Here is a 25908-nt window from a genome sequence, read left to right on the forward strand (position 1 = left end):
CCGGAAGTAGTGGCGACTTGGTACACGTGAACGACAGCATGGCGGCCCATCGCTCTGGCCCGCTTAAGCAGCAGAATAAAGCGCATAAAGGCGGGCGGCATCGGGGTCGAGGGTCCTCGCAGCGAGACGGCAAGGGTAAGAAGGTAGGGTTGGAGGAAGAAGAGCTGTTTAATCGATATTAACTGCTTTTCTTCGTGCCCAGAATGAGTTCCTGCTTCCGGCCTGGACCCCGCACAAAGGGTCTAAGGCGGGCAGACAGGGGTCCCCTTTCTTGACCTGCTAGTGCTTTGCGCAAGATCAGAAAGGTCTGATATCCTTCCAGGCCGTCTAGCACCGAAAACCCTAAGCAAGAAGGTGAGAAAAGATCTCAGCAGGGTGGACCAGAGGCATCGCGCCAGCCAGCTCCGAAAGCAGAAGAAGGAGGCGGTGAGAGGACTGGGGCTTAGGGGACTGGTGTGGCTTCACAACTTTTCTAGGAGGGTAATGCCTTGAACTAGAAAATGTGACCCTGGGAAGGGCTCACAGATGGAGGATAACTCTAGAGCACGTGTCAGGTGTGCAGGCCCAGACTCAAGCTATAGCTTTCTTTGCTTTGTGCCTACCTCCTGCCCACCTCCTTGGCATACCTGTCACCTTTTAACAAGAGAGACGCTGGTTTGGAGGCTGAGGATGGGCCTCTGTACTGTTGGAAATGCAGTACTGGAAGAAAGTATTGAAACCTTGAGGTGTTCTCTGATGCTTTCTTTCCTCAGGTTTTGGCAGAAAAGAGACAGCTTGGCAGCAAGGATGGCCCTCCTCATCAGGTACTGGTGGTGCCCCTGCACAACAGGATTTCCCTGCCAGAGGCCTTTCGGCTCCTTCAGGATAGGGACACTGGAACTGTACACTTGAATGAATGGGGAAGCACCCATAGCTTTATGCTGTTATGCCCCCGCTTGAAACATCGGTGGTTTTTCACATCGGCAAGGCCAGGTTAGACTATGCAACAATATTTCCTATCATTATGTTTTGAGCATTAATGGTAATACTTTGTAAGTAAAATGTCCTGATGTCAACCACCTTTTCCTACTGACTGTCTTCTATTCCAGGGGACCTGCATACTGTGTTAGACATGGCTAAAGTGGCTGATACCATCCTGTTCCTCCTTGATCCACTAGAAGGCTGGGATAGCACCGGGGATTACTGCCTTTCTTGCCTGTTTGCTCAGGGCCTTCCCACCTATAGTAAGTGAGTTGGAAGTATTGCAGGCCGAGAAAGGAAGTGAATTAGCATTTATTGCTCACCTCTAATTTGCCAGATACTGTGTCTAACGCTTGATATTTTTGGGGGGTTATACGAGTATGTGTGGCCTTAACTTGGTCCATTATTTACAAGTCATATATCAATGTGCCTTCTTATTTCTGGACTGCCAGTTGCCCAGAGAAAGGAGATTATGAAGTTTGGTTTTATTGTGAATTTCTTTAGTGTAACTGAGTGTTGGGTTGCTCAGTGATGTCTGAGCTCATAACTAAACTATTAGCTTGTTTGTGAACTGCAGAGGGGGATTTTCATATAGTGAAGCAACAAGTCATGAAACCTTTTCTCTTTTGCTCACAGCTTTAGCTGTCCAAGGGATTTCTAGCCTCCCGCCGAAGAAACAAATAGATGCCAGAAGAAAGCTAAGTAAAGCAGTGGAGAAGCGCTTTCCTGAGGACAAACTCCTCCTGTTAGATACTCAGCAGGAGGCAGGGATGCTGCTCAGGCAGTTGGCTAACCAAAAACAGCGGCATCTTGCCTTTCGAGATCGGCGTGCCTATCTATTTGCTCATGCTGCTGACTTTGTGCCTAGTGAAGAGAGTGACTTGGTGGGCACCTTGAAGATCTCAGGCTATGTTCGTGGGCAGGCTCTGAATGTAAATAGCGTGCTGCATATCATTGGACATGGTGATTTCCAGATGCAGCAGATAGATGCCCCTGTGGACCCTTTCCCTTTAAATCCAAGAGTGATCAAATCCTCAAAGGACTCAGGCATGGCAATGGAGGTAGGATTGGTGTTCTTAAAAACTATGTCTTGTACGTTCATGGATGAGAACTAATTAACGTCAGAGAAAGTGGTACGGCTACACATTTGGACAAATATCCTAATCCCTGGAGGTAATTGTGAAATAAGGCAATAGTCAACTAGAAATAAGTTGATGTATCAAATATTTATTCAGTGCTTTGTAGATGCTTTGCATAGCAATTAGCTCTGAGTCTATAGATAGACACAGATGTAGTCTCTCTCCTTAGACAACTTAATTAGGTCAGAAAACTGGCAAACACCTGTGAAATAAAGATTGAGAAAGTATGGTTGAGCCACATGCTTGCAGTGGAAGTTGAGGAAAAGACTGGCAAGATTCACAGAAGAGGTTGACTTGTGCCAGGTATTGAGAAGGATGAATGTGTTTTATAAGTTGAAAAGAGATGGAAGAATATCCCAGCAAATAGAGACAACATGAGCCTAGGCAAAGTGATGGATCAAAGGGTTTCTTGAACTCTGAGGATAACAGTGGCTGGGAGTAATAAACAGGTAGGCATGGGATCAGATTATGAAAGGCTTCAAGAGCTAAGCAGATTTACAGATTTAGAATGCTAGGAAATAGAGAACCATTTGAAAAATTCTGACAAGTTTTGGCTTTCTATTTGAGGACTGTGCTCTTCTAGATTGTTCTCATTTGTTAGATTTAGTAGATTTTGGCTCACACTTAATTGACTGTCGACTGTTTGGGTTTTCAGATTTGTGCTGCAGATGCTGTAGCTGATATGGAGGAAGACCTGAAGGTTCTAATGAAGGCAGACCCTGATAGACAAGAATCTTTGCAAACAGAGGTTATCCCAGATCCAATGGAGGGGGAACAGACCTGGCCCACAGAGGAGGAGCTGACCGAGGCACATGGTTGGCATTGGCAAACTTGAAATTCATCTAGCCTAGAATTGTGGGTTTTGTCCAACTACTCACAGTGAGGACCTTAAAAGGTAGCATAGATGAGGAAGTACTGGAAGTCTGTCTTCTCTTACCTCCAAAGGCTATATAGTTTGCACTGAGGAAACACTGGACACAGCTTTGCTCTAAGAATTACTTACTGTTTTCTAATGAATGGGTAAATAACTTCAGTTCATTGTAAGACTTGTTTGACTGTGTTAGTATTGCTGGTTCTGAGACAGCTGAAATAAATTTGCAAGTGCCCGCCAGAGTTCCTGGTATTGGTAGCAATGTATCCTGTGTCATAGAGTAGAGGAGGAGGTGTATAACTTCACTCATGTGGGCTTTTACAGACTTACTGAAGGAAAGTTCCAAGGTAGTGAAGAAGGTTCCCAAAGGAACATCCAGTTATCAAGCTGAATGGATTCTGGATGAGGATGGTGAAAGTGGTGGGGAAGGAGATGAATACGATGATATAGAACACGAGGATTTTATGGAAGAGGAATCTCAGGTAAGGAAATGGGCCCTTAGGCACCCTCTGTGTATAGCTCCCAATGCAAGGCAAGGTGCATTCCTGACCCTAAGGGGTATGTGTGGTCTGTTTGTTAAGAATAGCTTTGTAGTTGCCAGACTGAGTCTCTGTTTTATAACTCATTCTCTGTTAGAGTTAATATTGGTTTGGACTGTGTATCTAGTAAATTTCAGCATAGTGGCCTCTTGTGTAAAGATGTGGGTTTCCTCAGAAACTGTGATCCTTCATTCTATAGGACGAGGGTAGTGAAGAGGAAGAAGAGGAGGAATGTGAAACTATGACTATAAGAGAGTCTGTACGTGATGATCTCTATGATGAGAAAGTGGATGAAGAGGCTGAGGAGAAAATGCTGGAGAAATATAAACAACAAAGACTGGAAGAGATGTTCCCAGATGAAGTAGATACCCCCCGTGATGTGGCTGCTAGAATTCGGTGAGTCAACAAGTCCAAAATCAATCAATACATTTTTATTTAAAACTTACATGGCTCAGAACTATGTCAGTCAGTGCGATTTAAAAGAAGAAAAAACACATTGTTCTTCCTCCCAAAGGCTAACCTTATATAGGAAGGTAACACATATAGGAAACAGTTGTATATATTCACATTCTACACTGTGTAGTACAGACTAATAATGTTACAGAAATACACTTCATTAATTAGCATATACTTCTTTTGGAGCTAAGACTTGATTAAAGTATATAACATCTGGGGAAGTTTGGGTAGAACAGCAAGAACAAAAGAGTTAGGGGTGAAGGTGATCTTATCCGCTCTAAAGGTGAGTGTCACTAAAACCAGAGTTTATGCTGGTTGTTAGAGGGGTAAGGCTTTTATCAGGGACCTTGCTAGTCAGGTTAAAGAGCCACTCCCGGATATGCAGCAGGGAGCCACTGTTAATACTTTTAAGAAGCTGGGGTTTGGTACTGAAATACTTGTTACTGGCTCTTTTAGAGGGTGGTCCTGATTTAGGCTATTAGGTTATTTTGAAAGGTAGTTCCTTTAAGCTAAAGCCTTAGCCATTTTATTTATTTAATTTTTAAAAGTTAAGTTTTTCCTTTTTTTTAAATTTTAAGCCTTAGGCATTTTGAGTTGAGTGAAACAGTTAAGTAGCACCATATAAATGTCACTGTGAACTTCTTTAAAATATCCTCTATATTCTAGATTTCAGAAATACAGAGGCCTTAAGAGCTTCCGGACATCTCCATGGGATCCTAAGGAAAACCTCCCTCGAGATTATGCTCGAATCTTTCAGTTTCAGAACTTTATTAATACCCGGAGACGCATCTTTAAAGAGATTGAAGAAAAAGAAGTTGAAGGAGCTGAGGTATCTGCTTTCCTTTGTCCATCCCTATAATTTGCTTGTTTGACAAGGTCGTGTCTGTCCCCCCTCCCCACTCATTCTCTTGGCATGAGTACCTTAATGAGTTTGTTGCTGCATACAGCTGACTTAGAGAAGCTACTGAGTTACTGATCAGAGTGATACTGGAAACAAAGAGGTGTCAGAGATGTTAACTGGGAAAGCTTAATCTGGGTAGTTGAGGCATCTGTGCAAGGCAGTCTTGGAGGGTGAGCACTGGCTTTATCAATGTTTGGGAGACTGTTAACATAGTTGGAGAAATGCTTCATCATTATTGAGACCGTAAGAGTAACTGCATGATCGTATTCTGCTTTCTCCTGGCAGGTTGGCTGGTATGTCACACTTCATGTCTCTGAAGTCCCTGTCTCAGTGGTTGAGCACTTCAAGCGAGGCACACCCTTGATTGCATTTTCGTTACTACCTCATGAACAGAAAGTGAGTTAGTGTCTTGTGGGAAATGGGAGTTATGGCACTTTCCAACCAGTTTCATCTGACAGCCTAATGTTTTGTATGGCTGATGTTTTGCTTCTTGGGATGTGAAAGTCTGCCTTTATGATTAGGAGTAAGGAGAGGATAACAGAGAAGTCAATGATGGTTTTACCTACATGTCTGAACCTGTCTGATGAACCTCAGTGATGTCATCTCTGTATGGTTCTGAGACTTCTCTGACCTAAGTATGTTTGTCAGATCAGACTTTAGTCAAGGATTGGCATCCATAAAAATAAAGAGGGCTTCTGCCAACGTATGGGCTTCCCTTGTGGCTCAGCTGGTAAAGAATCCACCTGCAATGTAGGAGACCTGGGTTCAATCCCTGGGTTGGGACAATCCCCTGGAGAAGGGAAAGGCTACCCACTCCAGTACTCTGGCCTGGAGAATTCCTTGGACTGTTTAGTCCATGGGGTCACAAGGAGTCAGACACGACTGAGCGACTTTCACGCCAAGGTATAGATCTTTTTTCTCTTGGTGGCCAGCAGTCATGTAGGTGTAAGAAAGCTCTGGCCTTTGGTCAATATGAATAACGGTTGAAGCAAGAAGGGTCTTGAATGAGTGTGGTTTGGCGGTATGTGGTTAGTGAGTAACTTGTAGGCATTTTGTGGTAGATGTTGAACCCTTGCATGTTACACATGGGAAGGTCAACTAGTATAGCAGGGACATGAAAGTTCTGAAAGTCAGCTTATTTTCAATTTGAATGCAAGATATTAGTGAAGGTAAAAGATGGATTTGTGTTTCATCATTTATACTACACCATAGATTAGTATAGGGCTTTCCAGGTGGCTCAGCAGTAAATAATCTGTCTGCAGTGCAGGAGATGTGGGTTCAGTCCCTGGGTCTGGAAGATCCCCTGGAGAAGGAAATGGCAACCTACTCCAGGATTCTTGTCTGGAAAATCCCATGGACAGAGGAGCCTGGCAGGCTACAGTCCATGGAGTCACAAAAAGAGTTGGACACAACTTAGTGACTAAACAACAACATAAATTAGTATTGTCAGCTCTTAGGGTGAACCCAGTCTGCTGGTTTGGTTTGCCTTCTTTTACTTTAGGGTGTTCTACTCCTGATATGAAGTTCTGTTTCTCTACTTGGTCCCAGATGTCAGTACTTAATATGGTGGTGAGCCGGCACCCTGGCAACACTGAACCTGTGAAAGCTAAAGAGGAGCTGATCTTCCACTGTGGATTCAGGCGCTTCCGAGCCTCACCTTTATTCTCTCAGCACACTGCAGGTAAGCAGCAGGGTAGTTTCTGGGTTTTGTTCATCTTACTGTCTTTTAGGGGACTGATTTTGCGGCAGGGGGTGGGAGTGTGGGATGGCGGGGATGGGGTGTGCAGATACAGCATTTCAAACTTTGGTTTAGGAGCCAGTGATGTTTCCATTCAAAATGTCTGAACCTGTCTGAAGCATCCCTGTGATGCAAACTGTGTGGTGCTGAGGCTCCTGTGGCATGAGTATTTGCTGCAGAGTCAGTGTTGAATAGGGGTTGGCAGCTTTCAAGAAACGATGTGTCATGGAACTCTTGGCATCTGATGTCCTAGTGGGTGAAGTCTAGGGGGTGGCCCACAGTTGGATAAAGCAGAAGTATATGGCTTCTGAGATCTTGACATTAGATGAGAGTTTGGACAGTGATGACCAGGGATACTCCTATGACAAAAAGTGATTGTCCTCTTACAGTCTTTAGAGTGGGAAGATATTTGCAGTATGTCAGGGCTTCTGAACGTTACCCACACTCTCAGCCCCCAGCGGTGGCCAGAGGAAGGTGAGAAAAGGCAGTATTAATGGATGCTCTGGATAATTTCTTTGCTCACCAATCATTCTGTCTAAATGAGGGATTGATATTGCCCTTTTATTTCCCTATAACTTTCAGTATTAATTTTTAAAAATGTATTGTCTATAGCTGTTTTTGTGCTTTAGTGAGAACTGAGTAATTAGAAGAGAGACTTGATGGCCACAAAGCCTAAAATACTTAATCTGATTATAGAAAATGTTTGCCAATCCTTGCTCAAGACACTTAAGAGCTGTTGAATTAGTGTTTTTCTGTAAAGCACCGATTCTTAAATGAGGTAGGGTGATATATATCAGGATCATCTGGAAAACTTTTATAAACCCCAAAATACAGTTCAAGTTCCAAGACTCTGCCTCCTACTTGAAAAATCAATCTGCTAGGATAAGGTTGTATTTTTCAGTTGTACAGAGGCCAGAAAATGTTTGGAGAACTAGTAGGATAAAGAAACAGTAGTTGCCTTAGTTTAAGAGTTCCAGTGATACAGCTTTTTCACAGGCCTCTGGATTACCTGTTGTTTCTCAAAATATGTTCTGGTTTTTATTCTTTTAATGGCAGCGGATAAACATAAATTTCAGAGGTTCCTGACTGCAGACACAGCCCTGGTGGTGACAGTATATGCCCCAATCACTTTTCCTCCTGCATCTGTGCTGCTTTTCAAACAGAACAGCAATGGTAAGTTGAGTTCACAGAGGTGAATAGCCTGCAGGTCCTTAATAAGATTAACTGCTCTCTGTATTTAAATTTGGGAGTCAGATGGTAACGAAAAAGTAATGGTTTTTTTTAAATTATCCCAATTTCAGGATGACAAATGGGGTTTTACCTTGCTTGCAAACCTTAGCTAATTGGTGGGGGCCGCTCAGGGTGCTCTATTTAGGGTAGGTTCTGAGGACAGGCTCAGCAGGAATATCAGTGATCTTGGCCATGAACCCAGGAGGGCCACATAATACATCCCCACTGGGTTTCCCAAGATCTCTCATAGGTCTTTAAATAGCCTGGACAATAAGTGAAGGCTTTGACCAAAAGGCTCCTGCTGCTCTGCCTTTGCCCCTCAGGAATACACAGCCTCATTGCCACAGGCCATCTCTTGTCAGTGGATCCAGACAGGATGGTCATCAAGAGAGTTGTTCTGAGTGGTCATCCTTTCAAAATTTTTACTAAGACGGCAGTGGTGCGTTACATGTTTTTCAACAGAGGTAGGTGTGACAGAGGGGATCCAGTTGCCTTTGTGGGATGAAGGTTGGGTTTATACATTATGGATAGGTGTTTCATCCTGGTCTTCTGTATGTTTCTTTATCTAAGAGGATGTACTGTGGTTTAAGCCTGTGGAACTGAGAACAAAATGGGGCCGAAGGGGCCACATCAAGGAGCCTTTAGGTAAGAGAATGTGCGATTTGGGAGCTTGTGTAGACTTCCCCAGTGCTGTTAAATGACCATTGGGTTGAGACCACTGCTTTAAAGTTTTCTATTAATATGACCAATTCACTGTTTTCATTCTAGGTACTCACGGTCACATGAAGTGCAGTTTTGATGGGAAGCTAAAATCTCAGGACACAGTACTAATGAATCTTTATAAGAGAGTTTTCCCCAAGTGGACTTATGATCCATATGTACCAGAACCAGTCCCCTGGGTGAAAAGTGAGATTTCTTCAACAGTGCCTGAAGTGGACATGGAGTAATGGATTCGGTGGGATTCTGTCTCACTGCTACTAGTGAGCACTCTAGGGATGGGAGCCTATAGGTTGTGATTGCCCAGTTTGTGCTTTCTACTTAAGCCTACTTAAGGGCTCCTGCTCCTTTGTGCAGACTTTTCTTGGCCCTGAGAAGGTGTCTCAGTTAAGTATGGATGTTTTTCTAGTTCAACTTAGTCCAAAAAAACCCATTAAATCTTACTGAAATACACATTCTCCGTTAGGGTTTTGAACGCTGTTTTAGAGGGGAAGATAGGGACTTGACAATGACCGGGAGACAAAATTTCCAAGTGTCTAGACACTTGAGTCCCTTTTCTTCCTTTTGCACCTATAAACAGAAACAGATTGCTAAGGAGCTGCCTTTTCATCCTGCTTCTTCACCCAAGTCAGGGAGGCTAAGTCTACATTTCCACCACTGAGCACAATACAGATGTTCTTTACTTCTGCGGGGACTGTTTGAAAATGCTGAGACAGCACAGCGGCCACTCCAACACCAGCTGTAGGTTCAATAAGCAATTTCATCCTCTCCCACACCAGCTGGGTTGCATACTGTCGGTATAGAAGGGAGTAAGAATTAGTGACACAGGAAAAGGGGGAAAGAGCCTGGTTGGTTGGCCTCTATGATTAAAGGCCAAATGGGGGTGTATGCCCAGTCTGAGTATTCCTGTTTGTGATACATTTGTGTTTGCCAGTGAAGGGCAGGGCTTTTTTCATTCTGACTTGCTTTACTGTCTTGACACTTGTCTAGAGCACCCTCTCACATGTTATGAAATCACCTAGTCAAGTTCCCTTGTGGGTTAGTTGCCATTTACAACAGGAGGGTTTTTGCCTAATAAGTTGCTCCACTCTTTTGTTGTTTTCTTTCCTCTTGGAGCCTCACCTTAATTTCATCCTCGGTGACAGTGAAGACATCATCCACGAGGTCTCTTATAATAGGCCAGGTGTTTAAGCCAATGCTGGATTTGATACCGTCTGCTATGGTTTCCGGAGGATAGGGGTTGGGGGTCAGTTCCCCTTTGAGTTTGGACTGGTAGCAGTCATCTGCATTCAAGGGTTCAGCAGCATATACCTTCACACTAGGTCTCAGAGCCTAGGAAGAGGAGTATTAGATACCTTACAACTAGACACAGCATTTTGCCTGCATGCTTGCAGTGAAACAGATGGTACAGTTAACACATTTTTGCCCAAGAGCCTTTCTTTTAATCTATGTAATGGAAATAAGGCCTTTAAGCACTTTAAATTGTTTCCCACTCTGGCCTTCAGTTGCCTAGATCACAGCTGGTTCTGCTGGTGACTTGGGAAAGGAGTAGCTCCTGACCTGGATAGTAAGTTGGTGAGATGGAATTCAAAGGACTGTGAGGGTGCCACTCATTGAAATGGCTTTTGTGCTGTAAAGTTTTCATTAAGAAGAGGGCAGTGATGCAAAGCAGAGCCTTCCACCTCAAGTGCCAGGGGATGATAAGAAGGAATGGCAGTTTGGGGGGAATGTTGAGCAAGTATTCACAGTGTACTGTAATACAAAATAAACTGTGCCTCAAGTGGGGAGTCCTCCAGAAGCTGCTTTCTCACCTTCACTGTAATGGCTATTCCAGCAAGCATTCCTCCTCCTCCTACAGGTACCACCAGTGCGTCTACCAAGGGAACCTTCAGTGAAAAGAATATAAAGTATTAAAATAGGTGTGTTAATAACCAGTTTTATATGTACATATGAAAGAACTGGTTCTGTGGCCAAACGTCAGCATTACTGGCAGCTAAACAACTAAGCTGTTACCTGGTTTAGCACTTCCATGGCAATTGTCCCTTGCCCAGCTATCACTGCAGGATCCTGGTTGGAATGTATCATAATGCCTTCTGTTTCTTCCGCAATTCTTTTTGTAATATTTTCTCTGGACTGAAAGAGGACATTACTTTAGCTTACTTTATCTGTATTTAATAGAGTCCCCAACAAGTTAGATTCAGTCATTTAACACTTCATTGGCTGTCTGCTTTTCTCAGACTTGGTTCTGGCACTGAGGATGTGCCTGAACAAAATAGCCCCTGCACTCGGTGGAGTTACATTCTAATATGGTGGAATAGGGTGGGATATAAGTAAATACATGCTGCGTCTACATGGTTTGGAGGGAAATGAACAAGTCCTGTGTGTCTCCACAGAATATTCCAGAGAGAGGGGAACAGCAAGTACAAAGACCACAGAACAGGAGTGCTTGGCTTTGAGAAACTGCTAAGTTAATGTGGTTGGTGTGGAGTGTTTGGGGGACAGTAACAGTGGAAGATGAGATCAGAAAAGTAATGGGCCAGTTCATCTGGGCCACAGGTGACTGCAAGAGCTTTTGTTTCTGGGACTTCCCTGGTGGTCCAGTGGCTGAGACTCCATGCTCCCAGTGCAGGGGACCAAGTTTCCATCCCTGGTCAGGGAACTATATCCCACATGTGGCAACTAAAAGTTTGCATACTGCAACTAAAGATCCCACATGCCACAACGAAGATCAAACATCCTGAATGCCACAACTGAGACCCATCTCAAAAAAAAAACAAAAAACAAAAAAACTTTGGTTTCCACTGTGTATGAGGTGGAAAATCATTGGAGAGTTTTGGGCCGACAAGTTGCCATTTACTGATACGCGAGAGACGGAAGGTGGAACAGTATTAAAATGAGTTTAGTTTTAGGCAGTTTGAGATAACTATTAAGACACCCAATTGGGAATATACAAGTCTGGGCTAAGAGTAAAGGTCAGGACTAGAGTTAGAAGTTTTAAACTAGGAGACCATAACTAGATCATCTGAGTGAGGGTGTGCCAACATTTAAAAAGGAGACTGGAAGCCACACCCAGTGAGGTAGAGAGGTCTCACTTGACTATGAACGCTGCTAAGGTGCTGAACATTCTTACCTCTTCGCTCTGTTCACCGTATACTATAGAGGCTCCATAGGCTTGTATTGCCATTTTTTTACAGTTGGGAGCTGTTTCCGACACTATGACATGAGCAGGAATCCCTGGGAGGGAGAAACAACGTTTAGTTAGTACAAATCAGAATTTAGGATAGAAATCTCTTCAGTTCGCTTGTAATCAGGGGCTGGGAAATTTATTTCCATGGCTATCACCAATCTCACTGAAAGTTAAGGATACTTTTCCACTCCTCTCTGATGACCCTACTCAGGACCCTGAGAAATTAATAAAGTACCTTCCAATCTGGCAGCAAAGGAGAGAGCCTGGCCATGGTTTCCACTGCTGTAAGTAACAACAGCTCTGGGCTTCTCTTTTGGATGGGCAGAAATCAACCCTCTGATTGCATTAAGGGCACCACGAATCTGGAAAAGAGGGATGGTGAATTAATCCATTTGTTTTAAATGTTTCTTTTCAAAAAAACCCCACCAGCTTTAGATTTTTTCTCCCAACACTGCATACCCAGTAAATTGTATTGGTTGTACCTTCTAAATATCTCATGTTCATCTTGGCCACTACCTTGGTGAGGCTTAATTTCTCAACCGGGAGTTTCTGAATCAGCTGATCCTGCCTCAAGGATCATTCTCATCTAATAGTTCCGCTAGATTATGAAAATTACCCTTTAAAAACAAATGTTACCTTTTCCATTGATTGCCTGTCTTTGTAAGAAAAGTACAAATTCCTTAAAAGCTGCAGCCTTTCTAACATACTTAATATATTACTTTCTAACATGTCAGTGTCATAGCCATCTTAAGTTGCGGCTAGTTTCCTACCAGGTTAGCTCACACCTCTACTTCTTGACATGCTGATGCCTCTACCTGTAGTTCTTTCCCTCACTCCCTGATCTGGCTAAAAGTATCATCCTATAAAACTTGGATCAAACATCACCTGGTTCAAACTTCTTGCTCTCCCAGGCAAAATTAGGTACTCCATTGGCTTCCATGTTCCTTGTTTGTGTATCTTTTTATTTGGACTGTGTTGCATGGCTTGCAGGATCTTAGTTCCTCAGCCAGGGATCCAACCTGGGCCTTTGGCAGGGAAAGCACAGGGTCCTAACCACTAGATGGCTAGGGAATTCTCTGTATCTCTGTGAGACTTGTCATCAACCTACTTTTGTCTTCCCCTGAAAGTATGGGTTTAGGGCAAGGCCTCCAGTACACACACCTGGTATAGCTAGTGAAAATATGTGCTTGATGTGTGATAAATGAAGAACAAACCAAGACAGAAGCAAACGGCAAAAGGAAATAGAGAAGTTTTTGTATTGTTTAAAAGTTCTCAGTTAATGGGTGCCGAGAAAAGGTAAATACATGATATCCTAAAGCTACCACTTAACAGGTACTAATACTTCTCGGCACAGTCCAAAATGTAGCTTTCAGATTTTTACTTGATGAATCTTGAAGCTCCTTCTAATGAAGTTCAACTAATGGTCAGAAAATTCTGATGATGAAGAAATACAGAAACCTATTTTTATGCAAAGGAGAGGCCCTGACATATATTACAGAAAAAGAAAAAACTTTTGTTATATGAGGGCTGCGCTAGGTTTAGACCTTTTTTATTCATAATGTATAAACACATAGCAAGTAAATGCGTAAACTTGGCTATATACAGCGTGATTACACGTTGTGTTGCAAAGTCATGTCGCAAGGCATTGGACACAACACAGGTGTCTAAGTTGACAACTGTGCTTTCTGTTCTATCATTAGAATTTCCCCTTTTCATCCCCAAACATGTCCTAATTTGGACAGTAAGCTGTATGCGATCACCTTAATTATAAGGAATTTTGAGATAATGTAAAAGTGGCTCTCCGAAACACTATGATGCTAAGTAACCAGGACATGCCAAAGGAAAATTTTGACAACCCTTTCTTTAGCTATAAAAAGACATTAATTCTACCTACCTCACTGGGTGGTCAGGAGGATCATATACATTTATATGTGAAAGTGGTTTGAAAAGAAACATGGTACACTATCAAAACGGATTGTTACCTTAAAAGATCCAGTTTTCTGGAAGAGTTCACATTTGAAGAAAAGATTGCGTCCTGTTATTTGATTCAAAATGGAACTTGTTAGTACTGGTGTGAGGTGAATAGAATCTCGAATGTTGACATGAGCTTTTTCAACATCAGCAAAGGAGATGCAGTACTGATCACACATGGTTCTGTAACCCAAGAATAAGAAGAGGGTCAAAGCAAACCTAGACAATATATTGAAAAGATTTTGAAAACGCACAGACCCATGGAATGTACACCCCAACGAGCGAACCATAATGTAAACTATGGACTTTGGTGGTAATGGTATATCAATGCAGGTTCAACTGTAACAAATACACCACTCTGGTGGGGGATGTCAATAATGAGGGAGGCTATATGTGTGTGGGCAAGGGCCATATGGCAAATTTCTGTACCTTCTTAGCAGTTTTGCTGTGAATCTTAAACTCAGAAAACTAACACTCAAAAACAAAAACAACAAAGAAAATGCTAACACTGGAAAATAGACTCGGCCTGTGGTGTTAACGTGGGAACCATCTTCATTACTGGGGTTCTAGAATTTCTGCTGGAGAAGGCAATGGCACCCCACTCCAGTACTCTTGCTTGAAAAATCCCATGGGTGGAGGAGCCTGGTAGGCTGCAGTCCATGGGGTCGCAACTGAGCGACTTCACTTTCACTTTTTACTTTCATGCACTGGAGAAGGAAATGGCAACCCACTCCAGTGTTCTTGCCTGGAGAATCCCAGGGATGGTGGAGCCTGGTGGGCTGAACATGGGGTTGCACAGAGTTGAACACGACTGAAGTGACTTAGCAGCAGCAGCAGAATTTCTGCATAAGGGAACATCTCTCGAAGCTGAGTTTTTTGGTGTTTAAGTTTCTTCTGTTGAAACTTTATAGGAAATAAAGTTGATTCCTGGTGATTCTGGAAGGCTTAAAGCTCAGCCCTCACCTATACCATCCATCTGTTGCTACTGCCACTGGTGTCTACTTTTTCATCATTGTTGTGAAGCTTAAATAAACTGGTTTCAAAATCTGCTACAGATTTTTATTTTTAAAAATATTTCACAATTTACCAAGGGGAAAAATCGCCTACAATCCTACCATCTTAATAAATTCACTTTCTATGTTTCCTTCTGTTTTTTTAATATGCATGTAACAGTTAAAATCAAACCAAAGATAGTATTTCATCTACCCTTTTTCCATTTGGCTCAGTTTCTTCAAAGTTTTCCTAATTATAATTTCCAGTAACTGCATTAAGCTTCCACTTTTCACTATTTTTATGGTGATTCTCTTTATTTCCTTAACAAAGGCAATGCATATTCAATAGAAAGAATTTAATTTGTTTCCTCTCCAAAGACAATTCCTACTAAAGTTCTGGTGTCTCTCTGTCCAGGCCCATATATATATATATATATGCAGACAAAACCTTCTTGACAGGTTTGGTAACTTGCTTTTTTCAGACAGTATTAGGAATATGAACCTTAGCTTATCAATTGATATTTTATATGACTTTTTAAGAAAGATTTAAAAATTTTTATTTTTTGGCTGTGCTGTCTTTGTTGCTGCACAGACTTGTGTAATTGCAGGGAGCAGAGGCTACTCTCTAGTTGAGGTATCTGGGCTTCTCACTGCTGTGGCTGCTCTTTTTTGGAGCACAGGCTCCAGGGCACACAGGTTTCAGTAGCTGTGGCACACGGGCACTGTTGCTCCATGGCATGTGGGATCTTCCCTCACTGGGGATCAAACTCACGTCTCCTGCATTGGCAGATGGATTATTTACCAGTGAGACACCAGCCCTTATGTGACTTTTTAAATCACTAGTACTTCTTTTTACAAAAATACCATAGTTTGACATAACCCTGTAGAACATTTAAATTTTCCTTTTTTGCTACAATAATGATGTAATGAACAGACTTGTTGCAACATCTTTATACATGGTTTGAGTAGATTCCACCGGTGGCATTTTGCACTAAAAGGCATACATACTTCTAAGGCATTTGACACCTACTGCCAAACTGATCAGAAGAGTTATAGATTATGTCAGTTTATACCCCATCATCACTTTCTGAGGGATGACTATTTTCCTTTACCCTTATCATTTTTATCTGTCAATTTACTGAAATATGTCTAGTAGTTTAGATTTAATTACTAGTGACTGCCGGGAGCCAGCACGGGAGATCCCACCCATGGCAAAGGTCATGTGGAAGAGAACTGTTAAGCAAGGCTTCAGGACTTGAGGGTCTCCTTGGGCCTTCTCGAGCATCTACCCCAACACCAGAATCTGTCTGTCTTACTATCTTGTGTCTTTCACCAACTTTCCTGACATACAGGGGGCTATCCCCGACCACCTTTCTCTGGAGAAAATCAACTTAGGGCTCTAGCTAAGTCTCCTGGACATGAGAGGAATATTTCAAATCAAACCCCCTCTGTTAGCATTCTAGCTTGCTTGGCAGGTATATCCAGACTCTTGCAGCTACGCATATGATTATTTACAGCCCCCCAACTGTGACAGGCACAGAAAGGCTAAAACATAGAGCCTTTCAAAGAGTTAAAAGTTATTAGAGTAGTGCTGGTGTAGGATTTCATTATTGGGCCAATGCTTGTTGCTAAGTTCCCATATCTCTTATCCACTGTGCACCTGGGAATGCATTAGTTAACAGAATGTAAGAAAAACAAGTATAGCCTTGAAATTAACCACATCAGACTTTTGAGCTAATTGGTTCTTCTTGTAACTCACTGCACTTTTGCTCTGTGAGAAATGTAACTCTGTTTGGCATTTTCTGAGGCTGACATAGATTAGAAATATAAAGAAAAAACACTTTGAGGGAAAATAAGTTTTCTGGTTGAGCAGCCTTTATCAAGAGGGTCATAAAATGTTCACAGGCCTCCAAAGCCAGAAGATAATGTATACAACATCATTTGTGGGAAAGGTTTGCAGTAAAAATCCTGGTTTCGATCAGGGCAAAACTGCTGGAATGTTTCAGCTGACTCTGTAAGAATTTGCCTCTTTCATTTCCCTCTAGGTATAAGGCAAAGTATAAAAGTACCTTTTAAAAATAAAGCTATTGGGCCTCACTCACCGAAGCAACTTGGTCTCCCCGTGTCATTTATTCTCTCTCTCTCCCTCTCACTCTTTTTCAGGCTGATCCCTTGGAGCATAGTGGCTCCCTGCGTTCACTTACCTGCCCGGGGTTTTTAAGATGTTCTGGGTCTTCACTCCCTCGGGAGACCGGGCACCTGTGGCCTCCGTGAACAGGGGAAACTCTTTGGAGTTTTATTGGCTTTCTATGTAAACAAAGGAATATCAGCCTCTTTCTCGCCTCTATTTTCTTATCTTCAACATTCTTTCCTTATCTCTCTGTAAATCAATCGGTGGTGATGCCGTTTCTCCTTCGGGTTTCCCTGGATCCTGTGGGGGCTGGACCCCGGCAAGTGACAAACATTTTTTCTGTATATTGGCCACTTATTCTTTTGTAAATCTTTAACACACTATACTGAATAATTTTCCTGTGAAATATAATACATTTATAAAAAAATTAAAATTCTATTAATGCTTGGGGCTTTTCTGGATTTTTTTCCATTGATTAGACTGCCAATTCCTTTAATAGTATTACTATGTTCTTCCCTTTCTAAAATTTCTAAAATTTATTGGCTTTTCTCATATGTCAGTTCTTCCAAAAGAACTTTAGAAATCCTTTACCAAGGTTGCTAGAAATTTCTTTGTACAATGTACAAATGAATTGGGGTCATAACTAACATTTGAAAATGTTGAACCTCAACATCCATTAACAATGGATGTCTTTTAATTTAGTAAAGTCCTTTTGTTTTAGGTTTCTTAGTAAAGTTATCATACTTTATTTGCTCCTTGTATAGACCTGATTAAATTTATGCCTAAATGCAACATACTTTTGTTGCTTTTGAGAGAAGGCATTTTTTAGATTTTTAAACTGCTTACTGATGATGTATATGAAAACAATTTTTATCATGTAATTCAATACTTTACCAGATTATCTTCTTATAGCTAATAGTTTTACAGTTTAAACAATCATGCCATCTGCAAATAATCTGCCTTTACCTTATAAACATGCCTCTGGTAACTTTTCAATGACTTCATAGTTACTGGTTTATATGGATTTGCCATTGCCTCTGGAATTAATTTCAGTAATTTTTTTTGGTAAAACCACTTCATTTAAAATTTATTAGTGTAAAGTTGTACATATTAATATTTCTAAGTTTTTCGTATCTGTCATATTCATTCAACAAATGTTGAGCACCTTCTATGTGTCAGATACTGTTTGATCTGGGGATACAGTATTAGAAAAGTAGACTTGTTCCTCTTCTCATAAAGATTACAATGTATTGGTCAGGTGTCTTAATAAATAATCCAATTAAACATGTATTGCCAATAACTGAGGTGTTAACTTAAGGAGGTGTATTAGGATAGGATAGTATATTGAAAGGCTTTATTTTAGATCAGTGAAGGTCAATGAAGACCCCCTATGTAGAAGTGAATTTTAATTTTTCTGTGAATAATTAGCTTTTTTTTTGAGAAATAAAATTAAATTATGACCTATAAGATGAATGGGCAGAGTAGTGGGGAAAGTGTATCAGGTAGAGGGAATAATAAATATGTGAAGGCTTTAAGGAGGGAAAGAGCTTGGCATTTTCCAAGAACTAAAGGATCAATGTATCTGAAAATGTGATCAATGGGAAATGTGATGAGATAAGGAAAGTGAAGTTGGCAGAGTCTAGATTATAAGGGACCATGACTCACAGAATATTTTGAAAGAGTAATAAAATGTCATTGGACTTAAGATTACCAGGGAGGAAAAGGAGGGAGGAGGGATAAATTGGGAGGCTGGGATGGACATATACATACTACTATATATAAACTAGGTAACTAATAAGGACCTACTTTATATAGCACAGAGAACTCTATTCAATACTCTATAATGACCTATATGGGAAAAGAATGTAGGAGTGGATATATTTTATGTATAACGGATTCACTTTGCTGTACCACAGAAACACAACATAGTAAATCCACTATTCTCTGACAAAAAAATGTCACTGGAGAATTTTGAGCAGGTGACATGTAGAATTCATATTTACAAAAAGTCACTTGCTACATTACACTGTTATGAATGAAAAGGAGGAGATAAGAGTTGGAATCAGGGAATCCAGGTATGAAATATTACAGTTGTCCACATGAAAGACAACAGGGGCTTTGATGGTCAAAGTGGAGGCAGAGAAAAATAATCATTCAAGATACATTTTGGAAAAAACAACTGAAAAATGGGCAAAGGACTTGAATAGACATTTCTCCAAAAAAGATATACAAATGGCCAACAAACACATGAAAAGATGTTCAACATCATTAATCATTAGAGAAATGCAAACCAAAACCACAATGAGATACTACCTTACACCTACGAGGATAGCTACTATTAAAAAATAAAAAACCCAAATGGGCAAATAACAGGTGTTGGCAGGATATAGAAAAACTGGAGTCCTTGTGCACTGTTGGTAGAAATGTAAAATGGTGCAGCTGCTGTGGAAGATATAGTAGTTCCTCCCATAATTAGAATTACCATGACTCAGCAATTCTATTTCTGGGTACATACCCAAGATAAGTCAATGAGGGTCTCAAAGACATATCTGTACATCTATGTGCATAGCAGTATTATTTGCAATGGCCAAAAGGTGGAAGCATCCCAAGTATTCATCAACAGATGAATGGATAAACAAAATGTGGTATATACATACAATGAAATATTATTCAGCATTAAAAAAGGAGATTCTGACTTGTGCTATAATATGGATGATACTTGGGGATATGCTAACTGAAAGGTCAATCAGAAAAAGACAAATACCATATGGTTACATGTATGTGAGGTACCTACAGTAGTCAGATTCATAGAGAGAAAACAGAATGGTAATTGTAAGAGGCTGTGGGGAGGACAGGGGGATGGAAGCTGTTCAATGGGTACAGTTTCAGTTTTGCAAGATGAAAAGAGTTCTGGAGATTGGTTGTACAACAATGTGAATGTACTTAACACTACTGAACTGTACACTTAAAAATGGTCATGATGGTATATTTCATGTTACATGTATTTTACAATTAAACACTCACACACACACACATTTTGGAGATTATAATCAGTTAGACTTCTTGGTTACAAGTGATAGAACCCCAATTTGAACCTGGCGTAGGTAAAAGATGGAGGCGATGAGAATTTATTGGCTCATGGAATCCAGAAAAGTTGAACCATGGAAAGGGCAGGAATATGGAACATTAGGAACAAGTGGAACCAGGGACTTGGAGGTTTTCCAGGACTTACTGTTTCTCACCTCCACTGCTTTCTGCATGTCGGCTTCACTCTTTTCACTGCAGACCAGCTGGTTCCACATGGCAGGACACATGGCTGCTGACAGCTCCTGTGTTTTGCATTTTATGGCTTCCACACTGGAGGGGGCTTTCTTTTTTTCTTCAGTTCAGTCAGTTCAGTTGCTCAGTCGTGTCCGACTCTTTGCGACCCCATGAATCGCAGCACGCCAGGCCTCCCTGTCCATCACCAACTCCCGGAGTTCACTCAAACTCACGTCCATTGAGTCAGTGATGCCATCCAGCCATCTCATCCTCTGTCGGCCCCCTCTCCTCCTGCCCCCAACCCCTCTCAGCATCAGGGTCTTTTCCAATGAGTCAACTCTTCATATGAGGTGGCCAAAGTACTGGAGTTTCAGTTTTAGTATCATTCCTTCCATTAGAATGGACTGGTTGGATTTCCTTGCAGTCCAAGGGACTCTCAGGAGTCTTCTCCAACACCACAGTTCAAAAGCATCCATTCTTCAGCGCTCAGCTTTCTTCACAGTCCAACTCTCACATCCATACATGACCACTGGAAAAACCATAGCCTTGACTAGATGGACCTTTGTTGCAAAGTAATGTCTCTGCTTTTGAATATGCTATCTAAGTTGGTCATAACTTTTCTTCCAAGGAGTGTCTTTTAATTTCATGGCTGCAGTCACCATCTGCAGTGATTTTGGAGCCCCCAAAAATAAAGTCTGACACTGTTTCCACTGTTTCCCCATCTATTTCCCTTGAAGTGATGGGACCAGATGCCATGATCTTCGTTTTCTTAGTTTTGGTTTAAAAAGTTCTGGGTAGGGACTCTGGTTGGCTCATATTGGCCTAGGACCAGTGGCCAAGAGTATGAGGTCATTTAAGACAATACGATGCAATAGTTAGAAGTATTTACAAAAACATGAAAAAGAAACAATGATTTCTAGAATACAATATCAAATATGCATGTTTAAAATAGATACGCAAAACAATATTATATCTTATTCAAAGATACATGTATTTTCAAAGGACATACATCAAACACATTAGAGTGGCTTCTGAAGAGGGAAGGAACAGGAGTGGGAACTGGAATGTAGGAAAAAAAGAAAAAAGAGAAAGGCCTTGTTGACAATGTGCACCAAACAGTATGACTGCCTGAAATACACCTGAGGGAGAAATAGGAGCAAAGGGAAGCAGCAAGAGAGAAAAGGAAAAAACAAAACAGAAAAAGGAAAAGACACAGTACTATCAGTGAGAGTAAGGGGCAGTTTTTAAGAGAGAAAAAGGAAAAATACTGAAGTTATAAACTCCATACATGTCCACTACAGAGAGAGAAAAGACATACCTTGATATTGGATTGAATGGCGTTACTGAAGGAGAGGAAGGTTAACTCCCGGGTTTCGACTTAGATGGTGGTATAATTTACTGAGATATAAGGCTGGTAAAGGAACATTTTAGGAGAAAAATCAGAAATCTGATGAGCTAAGTTTGCACTTCCTATGAAGCATTTGATAGGATGTCTTTTAGATTTTTAAAAATTTTTGCCAGAAATGTGTCTATTATATAATGTCTACTTTATTTCTGAAGAATGAGTGCTTTGATTTACCAAGTCTTATTCTTTTTCCTTAATTTATGATTTTATCTTTATTTCTTCCTTCTATTTTTATTTTCTAACTTTATTGAATATGTAGCTTATTATTTATTAATTTATTTGGCCACACCACACAGCTTGTGAGATCTTAGTTCCCTGACAAGGGATTGAACATGGGCTCTCGGCAGTGAGAGCAAGGAATCCTAAACACTGGACTGCCGGGGAATTCCCAAGGTAACCATTTTAAAAAGTCTGGTATGTATTTTTCCACATCCTTTTTGATATATATAGAAACTTATATTTGCAATAAATGGTTTTGCTGCTCTCAGAACCATACTCTGTATCTTGCTCTGCAATTGGTTTGAAAAAATACATCTTAAATATATTAGCACATATTTTAATTCTTTAAACTCAGCTTTCATTGTGATACAGGTCTAAATATGGTTGTCTTTTCATTTATTTTTACCTGGTATTTCATTAACCCTTTAAATCTGAGAGTTGAAATTAACTTTTAAATTCAAAATTTCCATCAAATTAGTAAATTTTCTTCTGAATATTACCTTCTGAAGTCATATTTGATTCTTAGTTTTCTGGATCCATTCTCCATGTCTCCTTCATCTCTCAATGTGTGTGTGTTTGGTCGTGTTCGACTCTTTTGTGACCCCTGGGGTGTAACTCACCAGGCTCCCTGTCCATGGAATTTGGTCGTGTTCGATTCTTTGTGACCCCTGGGGTATAACTCACCAGGCTCCCTGTCCATGGAATTTGGTCGTGTTCTACTCTTTGTGACCCCTGGGGTGTAACTCACCAGGCTCCCTGTCCATGGAATTTTCCAGGCAAGAATACTGGAGTGGGTTGCCATTTTCTACTCCAGGGGATATTCCCGGCCAGGGATTGAACCTGAATCTCCTGCACTGGCAGGCGGATTCTTTACCACTTAGCCACCTTTCTATTACATTTCCCCTCTGAATTCTGGTAAATTTTTTTGAGTTTTAACTTTTGGCATATCTCATCTGCAGTTCACTGAAACGGTTGCATTAATTTGGTGATCATCTTTATCCTAGGGAAGCTTTGTTCACACTTTTCATCTTTAAAAAAAAAAAACTGTTCCAACATTCTGTCCAGTTTCACTGTGATATCGAATTAGTTTTAAACATTTTTTCCTATTCCTTTCATGTTTTTAAAGCCTGCCATGCCATTTGCTCTGTCCATTCTTCTTTTCCTGTCTACTGACTTTTTCCATCTGGTTAGCCTTCTGGAGGGGAAGGGAATGCCACCTAATAGTAACTGAGTAAGCTGTCAAACTGTTCATATCTTTTACGCTCACTCAGTCTAAGGAGTAACTAGTAACTATTCTTTGATGGTGTAGAGGTCCAATAGGCTGTGTGCCACTGGGAAGGAGCAAGAGGTGGAGGAAGGCAGCCTTTCAAGAGGGAGTTTCACCAGTTCTGAACACAGGCTCAGGAACAAACAGTAAAATACCAGCTACATTTCAAAGATGAAAAAAGAACAAAAACAAAAAGAAATCAACCTGAGATCCAGGAAAGTCAAGTAATTTTTCCAAAACCTCACAGTGATACAGCAAATTCCCAAATCGCCTCATCACACCTCCTGACTTATTTCCACACAACCCTTCCCTCAGCAAGAGCCATCTATACTGTATTTTAAAAAGAAAGAAAGAAAAAAAGAAGTTTGGGATATAGACTGCCATAAAGGAAAAGATTTTTGAGTCTCTGGCCATTATCCATTGTGTCATCCTGGGCAATCTGCTATGGTCCTGACATTCAGTTCCATCACCTTTAAAAAAAAAAGGGTTGGGGGCACAATAGCAACTACCCTCCAAGATCTTGAAGGTCCCAAAGTAAAAGCCCGATGCGCCAGTACGGGCTTGTGGGGAAGAGACCCTGGCCTAAGACGAATGGAGAAGGCCCGGGCAGACTCCGAGCCCCATGCCGGCACCGGTGTCCTCGACGGCCACCACGACAGCAAAAGCAGTCACCGCCGCGAACGCTCACCTCGCTCGGCCTGACTCGGCCGGGCCTAACCTCACCTCACATCCCGGGCACCGCGCCTCCAACTCCAGCCTCAACTCACCTTTCTGACCACATCTCTGCGCACGCGCGGCGCCCGCCGGCCCCGCCCAGCTGTCCCTCTGGAGCGACCGAGCGTGCGTTCGGCGCCTTTCCTCCCTGTGCGGCCACCGTCGTTTGGGGAGGAGAGCGGGACGGGGAGGGGAAAAGGGTGGGAGGTGGGTGAGCGCGCGCGCGCGCGCCGCCCGACCGTCGTGGTTTCCTGGCTGCGCGCGCGGCGCTGGCGGAGTAGCTGCAGCTGTAGCAGCAGCCGCGAAGATGGCGGAGGGGTTGGAGCGTGTCCGGATCTCCGCGTCGGAGCTGCGAGGGATACTGGCCACTCTGGCCCCACAGGCCGGGAGCAGAGGTGAGTCGCGCCGCCCAGCTGCTGGGCTGGGCCTGCCCGCCCCGCCTCCCTCTCCTCCTCTGCCTCCTCCCCGCTCGGTCCGCGGCGCTCCGGAGCCCCCGCCCCTTCCCCCAACAGTGGGGGCGGGGGCCGAGGGCTGGGCGGGCCCTCCCCTCCCTACCAGCCTGAGAACCGGTGTGGGGTCGGGCTCCGCCGCCTCCGGCCCCTCCCGGAGAGCCCAGACCGGCTTCCTGTCTCTGCCCCGTTTCTCACGGCGAAGGTGACTTGTTCCCCATTGCCCCGGCCCTCTCACACCAGCCCGTGGGTTCCCAGCTGTCGGGGGAAGCGACAAGGAGTTGGGCGCCGGGGTCTGGGGGAGGAGGGCCCCCGGAGTGTATGGTTCCCCGAGGAGTCAGCCGCAGGCCTGCCTCTTCTTATTTCCCCTTGGAGAGAAGGGGCTGGAGACTTGTAGAAGAAAAGGTTCAACAGCTTGGGATTTCCTTGCTGAACTTTTTCCCGCAAGGCAGGCTTCTGAAGGCTGCGCCACCGGAGGGATCCAGGACCTCAGAAAGCTGATTGTACTCTGGTTTGGCCTTGGCATGTGTGGGAGCATTTTTTTTTTTTAATCAGAGAGAATGTCCAACTTGCAAGTTAAAGCCTCCAGCCACACTGGGAAAACATCGGGGAAGATTCTAGTGTCTCACCTCTCCTTGGTTAGTCAGGGGAGTTCGTTTAGGAATGGTAGTTCTGTTTCTGCAGGCTTACGGCCGAAGTTTGTGAAATTGATTTTCTTTGGCCATCGGAATTGGACTATTCGGGTTGTTTTCTCTCTCCTCTCTGGAAAGTGGTAGTGGTTCTTCTTCTCTGCCCGCCCCCCCCCCCACCCCAGCTTACAAAGGCTGCTGAGGGTGAGTTATTCTGGAGTTAAACAGCTTTACATTTATTCAAAGTGAATGAAGCAGTCTTTTAAACTTTGGAAAATACTGAAGTGGTATCTTAAACTTCAGGGTTTTGGGTTTTTTCTTTTTCAATTTTGTTACACTCATGGGTGTAAATACTGGAGCATGTGACCCCTGTTACGAGCTTGTTTGCACTGGTGTTAACAGAACAATACTAGAATTTTCTACAGCATTCCATTTTGAATACTCTGTAATCTCACTAAGTCCTGTTTCTTCCTTCACTGAACAGTTTAGTGGCTATTTACAGTTAACTCCCCCCTTAACAGCTAAAGGTAATGGGTCAGAAAATTGATACTTGCTTATCTGTCATTCTGCAAGTTCCTGGAGCCTGGAGAGTGGTTTCTGAAGTCCAGTTTTCTTTTTGAGTGCCCCAGTCCTTGGTGTTTTGAGAGCATGTCACAATACTTCCATCATCCTCCAGGGAAAGCTCCCTTATGGAACTTTTTCCTTCTCATATTCCATCATAGTAGCAGTTAGTCTCAGTATTCTAATGATGATAGTCTGAGTAGTGTTTCCTTGAAATGGCTCTACTGGCTGCTGTTAGAGAGTTAGTGAGCATGAGTGGAGATGAAGAGTGTGAAAGGAACTGCTTCCTGTTTGCTTCAACCAGAGGTATGCGATGGGGTAGTTGAAAGCCTCAAGAAGAGGATTGTCCTGGCCAAGTTCAGTGACTGGAGTTGCAAACTTTTTCTCCAGAGATATCCAGAACTGTGGATTGTTATATGCATACCCCTCATTTTCTCTCTCTTCCCCCATTAGTATGTTAAAAGGACTCAACCACCCCATAAAAAATGTTAGAGGCAGAAGAGACCACGATGGAGCTGAGAGCTCTATAGCAGAAAAAAAGTCCAGTGCAGAACTGGTCAGAGATCTTTTA

At 42.4% G+C, this 25908-nt stretch overlaps 3 protein-coding genes and 2 non-coding genes across 7 annotated transcripts in view; 4 read left to right on the forward strand and 1 right to left on the reverse strand.

Moving 5' to 3' along the window:
• TSR1 (TSR1 ribosome maturation factor) lies at window positions 1–10346 on the forward strand. Of its 2 annotated transcripts, none has more exons than XM_040243778.1 (15): window positions 1–135; window positions 323–426; window positions 753–972; window positions 1089–1223; window positions 1597–2021; window positions 2755–2914; window positions 3295–3452; window positions 3709–3905; window positions 4632–4794; window positions 5152–5262; window positions 6415–6547; window positions 7661–7777; window positions 8158–8298; window positions 8405–8479; window positions 8603–10346. In XM_040243778.1, the coding sequence occupies exons 1-15, from the start codon at window positions 39–41 to the stop codon at window positions 8779–8781; spliced, it is 2415 nt and encodes an 804-aa protein (XP_040099712.1). In that variant the 5' UTR covers window positions 1–38; the 3' UTR covers window positions 8782–10346. The 2 variants fall into 2 exon arrangements, with proteins under 2 accessions (XP_040099712.1, XP_040099713.1); XM_040243779.1 differs by having other exon boundaries at window positions 9–135; window positions 753–803.
• On the forward strand, window positions 5405–5498 carry LOC120867480. Its single transcript, XR_005721908.1, has one exon. It is a non-coding gene; the product is annotated as a small nucleolar RNA SNORD91 family (small nucleolar RNA).
• LOC120867479 lies at window positions 6675–6767 on the forward strand. Its single transcript, XR_005721907.1, has one exon. It is a non-coding gene; the product is annotated as a small nucleolar RNA SNORD91 family (small nucleolar RNA).
• Window positions 9088–23810, reverse strand: SRR (serine racemase). The gene is given in 8 exon segments (XM_040244452.1): window positions 9088–9342; window positions 9674–9883; window positions 10363–10437; window positions 10565–10684; window positions 11682–11785; window positions 11974–12100; window positions 13721–13892; window positions 23752–23810. Coding segments are annotated over 8 exon segments (1077 nt in total). The 5' UTR covers window positions 23766–23810.
• Window positions 23811–23893: 83 nt separating this feature from the next.
• The window catches only part of SMG6 (SMG6 nonsense mediated mRNA decay factor), a 198714-nt gene continuing 196699 nt past the window's right edge, over window positions 23894–25908 (forward strand). The window contains exon 1 of one of the 2 annotated variants that reach the window (XM_040243774.1): window positions 23894–24093. In XM_040243774.1, coding sequence (XP_040099708.1) covers window positions 24006–24093 — 88 coding nt within the window. In that variant the 5' untranslated portion in view covers window positions 23894–24005. Of the gene's footprint in view, window positions 24094–24245; window positions 24353–25908 lie in introns of those variants that run through there. The other variant, XM_040243775.1, reaches the window with a different exon arrangement.

Source organism: Oryx dammah, unplaced genomic scaffold, assembly GCF_014754425.2.
Source record: "Oryx dammah isolate SB20612 unplaced genomic scaffold, SCBI_Odam_1.1 HiC_scaffold_8, whole genome shotgun sequence".
Lineage (NCBI taxonomy): Eukaryota > Metazoa > Chordata > Mammalia > Artiodactyla > Bovidae > Oryx > Oryx dammah.

Bases quoted from the DNA above. Each gene is read 5' to 3' on its own strand.
- TSR1 (XM_040243778.1), top strand. From the start codon at position 39: ATGGCGGCCCATCGCTCTGGCCCGCTTAAGCAGCAGAATAAAGCGCAT. The intron at 1,224-1,596 runs GTAAGTGAGTTG...TTTTGCTCACAG, and splicing joins TCAGGGCCTTCCCACCTATA to CTTTAGCTGTCCAAGGGATT. The intron at 5,263-6,414 runs GTGAGTTAGTGT...ACTTGGTCCCAG, and splicing joins TACTACCTCATGAACAGAAA to ATGTCAGTACTTAATATGGT.